This window comes from Trachypithecus francoisi, unplaced genomic scaffold (assembly GCF_009764315.1).
Source record: "Trachypithecus francoisi isolate TF-2019V2 unplaced genomic scaffold, Tfra_2.0 Lachesis_group17, whole genome shotgun sequence".
Taxonomy (NCBI): domain Eukaryota; kingdom Metazoa; phylum Chordata; class Mammalia; order Primates; family Cercopithecidae; genus Trachypithecus; species Trachypithecus francoisi.
In genome coordinates this window covers 69,208,610-69,218,438 of record NW_022681462.1, presented here as the reverse complement: position 1 = coordinate 69,218,438, position 9,829 = coordinate 69,208,610, and the positions used below count along the sequence as shown (strand labels likewise).

The 9,829-nt window shown below is 47.3% G+C and overlaps 1 protein-coding gene across 3 annotated transcripts; it reads left to right on the top strand.

Annotated features, from left to right (window-relative positions):
* The first annotated feature begins 306 nt into the window (after window positions 1-306).
* Window positions 307-4,853, top strand: GEMIN6 (gem nuclear organelle associated protein 6). Of its 3 annotated transcripts, none has more exons than XR_004428370.1 (4): window positions 307-466; window positions 1,160-1,306; window positions 3,421-3,853; window positions 4,161-4,853. XR_004428370.1 is itself a non-coding variant. In XM_033175958.1 (3 exons), the coding sequence occupies exons 1-3, from the start codon at window positions 381-383 to the stop codon at window positions 3,794-3,796; spliced, it is 609 nt and encodes a 202-aa protein (XP_033031849.1). In that variant the 5' UTR covers window positions 307-380; the 3' UTR covers window positions 3,797-3,860. The 3 variants fall into 3 exon arrangements, 1 of the variants encoding a protein (XP_033031849.1); XR_004428371.1 differs by having other exon boundaries at window positions 406-494; XM_033175958.1 differs by lacking the exon at window positions 4,161-4,853 and having other exon boundaries at window positions 3,421-3,860.
* The last annotated feature ends 4,976 nt before the right edge of the window (window positions 4,854-9,829 follow it).

Here is a 9,829-nt window from a genome sequence, read left to right as displayed (position 1 = left end):
TTTTTTGTATTTTTAGTAGAGACGGGGTTTCACCATGTTGGCCAGGCTGGTCTCGAACTCCTGACCGGTCTCGAACTCCTGACACATCTCAAACTCCTGATCCGCCCGCCTTGGTATCCCAACGTGCTGGGATTACAGGCGTGAGCCACCGCGCCCGACCGCTTTTTCCTCTTTAAAGAAAAAAAAGGGATTATTTGAAATGTCCGTCGTGGCAATGGAGAGGGATAGCCCTAGAGGAGATGGCGGCTTATTATTATTATGAGAGAAGAATCTTAGCCCCTGTCCGCCTCCTGCACTCGAGGTCCCGCGACTCCCAGACCTCCAAGTAGGACTACAAAACAGAGGATTCTGGGGGAAGGAAGTGACGATCGGCGCAAAGCATGCTGGTCTCAGGCGGGCTCCTCTCAACGGTCCTTCCTCAAAGCGTGGTTGCTGAGTCCCAGTGTTGCAAGGAGTTTTTTAACCGGTATTTTTCTCGTTTGTCAGGATTAAATGTTAAGTACCACTTGGTTTTGAATAAAGCCTTAGTTATCGTGTGGCTGCAGGACAGGAACAGAAATCTAAGCTCTAGAGCTGTGGCCGCTGCCCCCTCGTTTGTGCATCCTTCAAACAAATTTTAAGGACAGTTGTCATAAATCGGGGGTGCCTGTCGATGGCGGGATCCAGCGGAGACACAGAGCCAGAGAGCGCGTGGGTGGATATCAGGAGAGTTCTCTGCTTCAGTTGAGGAGTGGGACGAAGTACTTTGGTCGATGGAAGGAAAAGCAGAGTTGAAGGGTTTGAGCATCATCTGCAGGCCAGAGTTAAAGCGATTTGGAATGTGGTTGTGCACCGGAATAGATCTGTGCCGGGTGAATTTCCTCAGACTGCACCCACAGCAAATTGGTGTCCCCTCTGCTTTAGGCCGAATTGTGCATATTAACTATTTTCCTTTTCCTGAGAAACAAAAATTCTCAAGCAGCCTTTACACGTGTTCTTTCCCCCAACTATAGTATCAGTTCCTATCAGTACATGCATTAATAATTAATTGTGTTAAGTAACTTATTACGAACTTGAGGCAAATCACAGATGTTCTCTGTCTCTAGGATAGGATAGAGATTAGGGATAAGACATTTGCTTAGGTAGAACATATATTAACCAGCACTGGTGGTTGTTTCAGATCTAGCCAGGTGGCAATCATGAGTGAATGGATGAAGAAAGGCCCCTTAGAATGGCAAGATTACATTTACAAAGAGGTCCGAGTGACAGCCTGTGAGAAGAATGAGTATAAAGGATGGGTTTTAACTACAGACCCAGTCTCTGCCAAGTGAGTATGCATCCTACTTGTCTGAAATCTTGACACCCCTTTGTGCTACCTGTATGTTACAGACAAACAAAGCAGATAAATGAAAGGCTAATTATTAATATTTTCATCTAAGAATTTTTTGTTTGTTTGAGACAGGGTCTCACTGTCACCCAGGCTGGAATGCAGTGGTGAGATCTTGGCTTCTGTAATCTCTGTCTCGCAGGTTCAAGCGATCAATTCTCCTGCCTCAGCCTCCCGAGTAGCTGGGACTACAGGCATTCGCCACCACATCTAATTTTTGTATTTTTTGTAGAGACGGGGTTTTGCCGTGTTGCCCAGGTTGGTCTCAAACTCCTGAGCTCCAAGGATCTCCCCGCCTTAGCCTCCCAGAGTGCTGGCATTACAGACTGAGTCACTGTACCCGGCCTCCATATGAGAACTTAACTGCCTTTGAATCTAAATGCTGTTCCGACTATAGATTACCTTATCAGACCAGGCAACTTCATAGAAATGGGGCATATAAATTATTCTTACCATATATATATACACACACATATATATACACGCATATATATGTGTGTGTGTATATATATATATTTTTTTTTTGTGGGGGGGATGAAGTCTCATTCTGTTGCTCAGGCTGGAGTGGTGCAGTGGTGTGATCTTGGCTCACTGCAGCTTCTGCCTCCCAGGTTCAAGCGATTCTTGTGCCTCAGTCTCCCGAGTAGCTGGGGTTACACGCATGTGCCAACATGCCCCACTAATTTTTTGTATTTTTAGTAGAGATGGGGTTTCGCTATGTTGGCCAGGCTGGTCTTGAACTCCTGACCTCAGGTGATCTGCCCACCTTGGCCTCCCAAAGTGCTAGGATTATAGGCTTGAGCCACTGTCCCCAGCCTATAATTTTGTTTATATATACTTCACTATATCTCTTAAAAGATAAGGACTTTAAATAAATGTAACCACAAAAACTTTTTTTTTTTTTTTGCGATGGAGTCTCGCTGTGTTGCCCAGGCTGGAGTGCAATGGCGTGATCTCAGCTCACTGCAACCTCCACCTCCCCAGTTCAAGTGATTCTCCCGCCTCAGCCTCCTAAGTAACTGGGATTACAGGCACATATTTTTAGTACAGATGGGGTTTCACCATGTTAGCCAGGGCAGTCTCTGTCTCCTGACCTTGTGATCCTTGTGATCCGCCCACCTGACCTCCCAACCAAAGTGCTGGGATTATGGGCGTGAGCCACCTCACCTTTTTTTTTTTTTTTTTTTTTTTTGGAGACAGAGCCTTTTTCTGTCACCCAGGCTGGAGTTCAGTGGCTCGATCTCGGCTCACTGCTTCCCGGATTCAAGTGATTCTCCTGCCTCAGCCTCCCGAGTAGCTGTGATTACAGACGTGTGCCACCACGCCCAACTAATTTTTGTATTTTTAGTAGAGATGGGGTTTCACCATGTTGGCCAGGCTGGTCTTGAACTCCTGACCTCAAGTGATTTGCCCGTCTTGTCCTCCCAAAGTGCTGGGATTACAGGTGTGAGCCACTGTGCCCAGCCTAGTTATTGTTTTTTTAACTCTAAAAGTTAAGTCTACCCTGCCTTCTTCCCCACCCCCGGCAGATGGAGTCGTGCTCTATTGCCCAGGCTGAAGTGCAGTGGTGTGATCTCGGCTCACTGTAATCTCCGCCTCCCAGGTTCAAGCAATTCTCTGCCTCAGCCTCCCAAGTAGCTGGGATTACAGGTGCCTGCCATCACGCCCGGCTAATATTCGTATTTTTAGTAGAGATTGGGTTTCACCATCTTGGCCAGAGACTGGTCTTGAACTCCGGACCTCATGATCCACCCACCTCGGCCTCCTAAAGTGCTGGGATTACAGGTGTGAGCCACCACACCTGGCTATCCTGCCTTCTTTTCTAATACACATTTAAGGCATTCATAACTCTTGTTTAGTCCTTTAATTGTATCCCACAATGGTTGGCTGTAGGCTGGGCAAAAAGTTTACATATTTAGAATCCTTAGTGAATGTTTGTTGAATAAATGGAAGCATTCGTTGGTGACAGGATTAATTTCAGAGTAGAGTGTCATCTATTATTTTAGTGACCTACTTGGGTTGATGATGCCTCTGAACTTACTTTTCCTCCAAAGTATCGTCCTTGTGAACTTCCTTGAAGATGGCAGCATGTCTGTGACCGGAATTATGGGACATGCTGTGCAGACTGTTGAAACTGTGAATGAAGGGGACCATAGAGTGAGGGAGAAGCTGATGCATTTGTTCACGTCTGGAGACTGCAAAGCATACAGCCCAGAGGATCTGGAAGAGAGAAAGAACAGCCTAAAGAAATGGCTTGAGAAGAACCACATCCCCATCACTGAACAGGGAGATTCTCCAAGGACTCTCTGCGTGGCTGGGGTCCTGACTATAGACCCACCGTATGGTCCAGAAAATTGCAGCAGCTCTAATGAGATTATTCTGTCTCGTGTTCAGGATCTTATTGAAGGACATCTTACAGCTTCCCAATGAGAGGCCAGGAAATGTGAACATACTGATAGAAAAAGACTATTTTTTATCCCTCATAAAATGTTTTGAGGCTGGGCGCGGTGGCTCAAGCCTGTAATCCCAGCACTTTGGGAGGCCGAGACGGGTGGATCACGAGGTCAGGAGATCGAGACCATCCTGGCTAACACCGTGAAACCCCATCTCTACTTAAAAAATACAAAAAAACTAGCCGGGCGAAGTGGCGGGCGCCTGTAGTCCCAGCTACTCGGGAGGCTGAGGCAGGAGAATGGCGTAAACCTGGGAGGCGGAGTTTGCAGTGAGCTGAGATCCGGCCACTGCACTCCAGCCTGGGCGAAAGAGCGAGACTCCGTCTCAAAAAAAAAAAAAAATGTTTTGAATGTTAAGTTCATCATCCGATTGTAGGACTTTAAAGTTACATGACTGTGTGTGTGTATAATTCTTTGTTTTGATAAAGGAGCGGGTTATAAGTGCTAATTTCCTTGGGAAATTAATGAACTAGGGCAAGGATAGCATCCCATGCAATAAAATTAGCACAGGGACTTCAGAATTGTATGGGTCTTTTCTTTTTTCTTTTTTTTGAGATGGAGTCTCACTCTGTCACCAGGCTGGAGTGCAGTGGCGCAATCTCGGCTCGCTGCAACCTCTGCCTCCCAGGTTCAAGCAATTCCCCTGCCTCAGCCTCTGAGTAGCTGGGATTACAGGGGCCTGCCACCACGCCCGGCTAATTTTTTGTATGTTAGTAGAGACGGGGTTTCACCTGTATGGGTCTTTTCTTGTGATGGGGTTACACCCCATTTTTGTTAGGCAAGGAAAGCATTTGGAAAAAAATGTAACATGTTAGATTCAATATAAAATATGGTAAGATCACGGTCTTGTTAAGTCTTCACTAACTATATGTGTCTGTTTTTAAAAGATTTGTCTTTTTTAATTTTTAATTTTTTTTTAGATTTGTCTTTTATTTTGGTGTCATGATGAAATAGTTTTTGAATCAAGACTGCCCTTTTTTGGTTGAAACTTGAAAGTTTTGACTTCTAATAAAATGTAAGCCTTAACTTTCAAAGCCTTTTTTATTTATTTATTTTGAGGTGGAGTCTTGCTCTGTCACCCAGGCTGAAGTGCAGTGGCGTGATTTCTACTCACTGCCACCTCCATCTCCCGGGTTCACGTGATTCTCCTGCCTCAGCCTCCTGATTAGCTGGGATTACAGGTGCATGCCACCACGCCTGGCTAACTTTGTGTTTTTAGTAGAGATAGGGTTTCACAATGTTGGTCAGGCTGGTTTTGAACTCCTGGCCTCAAGTGATCCACCCGCCTTGGCCTCCCAAAGTGCTAGGATTACAGGCCTGAGCCACCCCACCCAGCTGACTTTCAAAGCCTTTATTTTTTTTTATTTTTTATTTTTTTTGAGGCGGAGTCTCGCTCTGTCGCCCAGGCTGGAGTGCAGTGGCGCAGTCTCGGCTCACTGCAAGCTCCGCCTCCCGGGTTCACGCCATTCTCCTGCCTCAGCCTCCCAAGTAGCTGGGACTACAGGCGCCCGCCACCTCGCCCGGCTAGTTTTTTGTATTTTTAGTAGAGACGGGGTTTCACCATGTTAGCCAGGATGGTCTCGATCTCCTGACCTCGTGATCCGCCCGTCTCGGCCTCCCAAAGTGCTGGGATTACAGGCTTGAGCCACCGCGCCCGGCTCAAAGCCTTTAAAGTGACCATTACCTGATAATAGTTCTGAGAAAAAAGGTTCAAGTGACAAGATATTTTGCTGCTGAACTCAATCCAGTTATTTTGCCTACTAGATTCAACCCAGTCTTCAGACTTACAATGCTTTCTGCCTATAGTCTCCATTCTCTGGTTCAAGCTTTACTGAGGAAAGAGAATGCAGGAAGCATACTTTACTTACACTTAACCCTACCCCCCTTGAAAGCCAGTGAGAGGCCAGGACTCTGTATGGAGTTTCTGCATTAGAAAGGTACCTGTTACAGGCCAGGTGCGGTGGCTCACGCCTGTAATCCCAGCACTTTGGGAGGCTGAGGCGGGCGGATCATGAGGTCAGAAGTTCAAGACCAGCCTAGCCAATATGGTGAAACCCCATCTCTACTAAAAATATAAAAAATTAGCCAGGTGTCGTGGCACGCACCTGTAGTCCCAGCTACTCAGAAGGCTGAGGCAGGAGAATCACTTGAACCCGGGAGGTGGAGGTTGCGGTTTGCCAAGATCACGCCACTGCACTCCAGCCTGGGCGACAGAGCGAGACTCCATCTCAAAAAAAAAAAATAAATAAATAAATTATTGGAACACAGCATTACCTATTGAATTACAGTTTTCTGGTTTTTTGTGGAGTTTTTGTTTCAGTTTTTGAGACAGAGTTTCACTCTTGTTCCCCAGGCTGGAGTACAGTCTTGGCTCGCCACAACCTCTGCCTCCCAGGTTCAAGTGATTCTCCTGCCTCAGCCTCCCAAGTAGCTGGGATTACAGGCATGCACCACCGCGCCCCACTAATTTTGTATTTTTTTAGTAGAGATGGGGTTTTTCCATGGTGGTCAGGCTAGTCTCAAACTCCTGACCTCAGGTGATCCATCTGCCTCGGCCTCCCAAAGTGCTGGGATTATAGGTATGAGCCACCACGCCCCGCTGTTTTTTGTGTTTTTTTTTGAGACAGTCTTGCTCTGTCATTCAGGCTGGAGTGCAGTGGCATGATCTGCCTGCCGTGGCCTCCCAAAGTGCTGGGATTACAGGCATAAGAGCCTCCGTGCCCAGCTTTTTTTTTTTTAAAGAGGGTCTTGATATGTTGCCCAGGCTTGCCTTCAACTCCTGGGCTCAAGTGATCCTTCCACCTTGGCCTCCCAAGTGCTAGGATTACAGGCCTGAGCCACCCCACCCAGCTGACTTTCAAAGCCTTTATTTTTTTTTATTTTTTATTTTTTTTGAGGCGGAGTCTCGCTCTGTCGCCCAGGCTGGAGTGCAGTGGCGCAGTCTCGGCTCACTGCAAGCTCCGCCTCCGGGTTCACGCCATTCTCCTGCCTCAGCCTCCCAAGTAGCTGGGACTACAGGCGCCCGCCACCTCGCCCGGCTAGTTTTTTGTATTTTTAGTAGAGACGGGGTTTCACCATGTTAGCCAGGATGGTCTCGATCTCCTGACCTCGTGATCCGCCCGTCTCGGCCTCCCAAAGTGCTGGGATTACAGGCTTGAGCCACCGCGCCCGGCTCAAAGCCTTTAAAGTGACCATTACCTGATAATAGTTCTGAGAAAAAAGGTTCAAGTGACAAGATATTTTGCTGCTGAACTCAATCCAGTTATTTTGCCTACTAGATTCAACCCAGTCTTCAGACTTACAATGCTTTCTGCCTATAGTCTCCATTCTCTGGTTCAAGCTTTACTGAGGAAAGAGAATGCAGGAAGCATACTTTACTTACACTTAACCCTACCCCCCTTGAAAGCCAGTGAGAGGCCAGGACTCTGTATGGAGTTTCTGCATTAGAAAGGTACCTGTTACAGGCCAGGTGCGGTGGCTCACGCCTGTAATCCCAGCACTTGGGAGGCTGAGGCGGGCGGATCATGAGGTCAGAAGTTCAAGACCAGCCTAGCCAATATGGTGAAACCCCATCTCTACTAAAAATATAAAAAATAGCCAGGTGTCGTGGCACGCACCTGTAGTCCCAGCTACTCAGAAGGCTGAGGCAGGAGAATCACTTGAACCCGGAGGTGGAGGTTGCGGTTTGCCAAGATCACGCCACTGCACTCCAGCCTGGGCGACAGAGCGAGACTCCATCTCAAAAAAAAAAAAAATAAATAAATTATTGGAACACAGCATTACCTATTGAATTACAGTTTTCTGGTTTTTTGTGGAGTTTTTGTTTCAGTTTTTGAGACAGAGTTTCACTCTTGTTCCCCAGGCTGGAGTACAGTCTTGGCTCGCCACAACCTCTGCCTCCCAGGTTCAAGTGATTCTCCTGCCTCAGCCTCCCAAGTAGCTGGGATTACAGGCATGCACCACCGCGCCCCACTAATTTTGTATTTTTTTAGTAGAGATGGGGTTTTTCCATGGTGGTCAGGCTAGTCTCAAACTCCTGACCTCAGGTGATCCATCTGCCTCGGCCTCCCAAAGTGCTGGGATTATAGGTATGAGCCACCACGCCCCGCTGTTTTTTGTGTTTTTTTTTTGAGACAGTCTTGCTCTGTCATTCAGGCTGGAGTGCAGTGGCATGATCTGCCTGCCGTGGCCTCCCAAAGTGCTGGGATTACAGGCATAAGAGCCTCCGTGCCCAGCTTTTTTTTTTTTAAAGAGGGTCTTGATATGTTGCCCAGGCTTGCCTTCAACTCCTGGGCTCAAGTGATCCTTCCACCTTGGCCTCCCAAAGTGCTGGGATTATAGGTGTGCGCTACCACATCCAGCTGTAAGAAATATTTAAAAATATTTAGGCTTGGCCGGGCGCGGTGGCTCAAGCCTGTAATCCCAGCACTTTGGGAGGCCGAGACGGGCGGATTCACGAGGTCAGGAGATCGAGACCATCCTGGCTAACACGGTGAAACCCCGTCTCTACTAAAAAATACAAAAAAAAAACTAGCTGGGCGAGGTGGCGGGCGCCTGTAGTCCCAGCTACTCGGGAGGCTGAGGCAGGAGAATGGCGTAAACCCGGGAGGCGGAGCTTGCAGTGAGCTGAGATCCGGCCACTGCACTCCAGCCTGGGTGACAGAGCGAGACTCCCTCTCAAAAAAAAAAAAAAAAAAAAAATATTTAGGCTTCAGGGTCTTTGAATACAGGCCCTGATAACATAGCTATTTGCCTGCATAGTTGTCTAATAACAAGATGGTATAGCCCAGTGCTTCTTGTACTTCAGCAAATAATCAGAATCAGCAAATATTTAGGCTTCAGGGCCTTTGAATACAGTCTGATAACACAGCTATTTTCCTGCATAGTTGTCTAATAACAAGTTGGTATAGCGCAATGCTTCCTGCACTTTGGCAAGCATCAGAATCAGCTGCAGGGCTTTTCAAAACAGATTGCTGGACCCTCCTCCCAATAGATTCTGATTCAGTAGTTCTAGTTGGGACCCAGGAATTTGCATTTCCAACACACTCCCAGATAATGATGTTACCATTCCCAGACCACACTTGCAGAAGCAGTTCAGAAACTTTAGGGGAACAGAAAGTTCCTCCCTGGCGACTTCAAAGTTCCATGATCCTGAAAGCAAAATTTAGCACAAATAGCCTTTCTCCTAGTGACTAAGACTCTCCTGTTCAAACCCTGGGATGTCTTCAGAAAGCAAATAGAAGGGGAATATGAACAGACTGAAGTCAGCATGGAAATAATTCTGATAAGATGAGGGAGGCCTTTGAAAAGGAAGAAGCCAGCCGGGCGTGGTGGCTCACGCCTGTAATCCCAGCACTTTAGGAGGCCAAGGCGGGCCAATCACTTGAGGCCAGGATTTGCGACCAGCCTGGGCAACATGGTGAAACCCTGTCTCTACTAAAAAAATTAGCTGGGTGTGGTCGTATGCGTCTATAATCCCAGCTACTCATGAGGCTGAGGCACGCGCTTGAATCCGGGAGGCAGAGGTTGTAGTGAGCCGAGATTGTGCACACTCCAGCCTGGGCAACAGAATGAGACTCTGTCTCAAAAAACAAAAACAAAAAAACCATGTAGGAAATAATCCACAGCATCAATTGGACTTGATCTTGGCTCAGGGACCAGGCCTGATGCCTTGATATTGGTAGATTTATTTGCCATCAAACTAATGAGCTGGGGACATTGACTCTTTCCTGGCAACTGAGTCCCCTGATTGTGTAAACAATTTGCCTGCAAACAAAACCTGAGTGCTTGAAAGGGTAAGTGATCTGCCATAGAAACCTTCATGCTTAGGGAGTTTCCCTAGCTAGTTCCTCAGCTAAGAGTCTCTCCCCAGGAGTTTCACTCATCTGTTTCCAGTTCCTCCTTTGGGCTGTCAGCACCTGTGATTCCAGATTCCCCAGAGGGAGATTCCTCCCCAAAGCTGGCTCCATTTACTGCCAGTTCTGGGCAGTAGCCAGGGCAGTCTTTGAAC

Bases quoted from the DNA above. Each gene is read 5' to 3' on its own strand.
- GEMIN6 (XM_033175958.1), top strand. From the start codon at position 381: ATGCTGGTCTCAGGCGGGCTCCTCTCAACGGTCCTTCCTCAAAGCGTG. The intron at 467-1,159 runs GTATTTTTCTCG...TGGTTGTTTCAG, and splicing joins TGCAAGGAGTTTTTTAACCG to ATCTAGCCAGGTGGCAATCA. The intron at 1,307-3,420 runs GTGAGTATGCAT...TTTCCTCCAAAG, and splicing joins ACAGACCCAGTCTCTGCCAA to TATCGTCCTTGTGAACTTCC.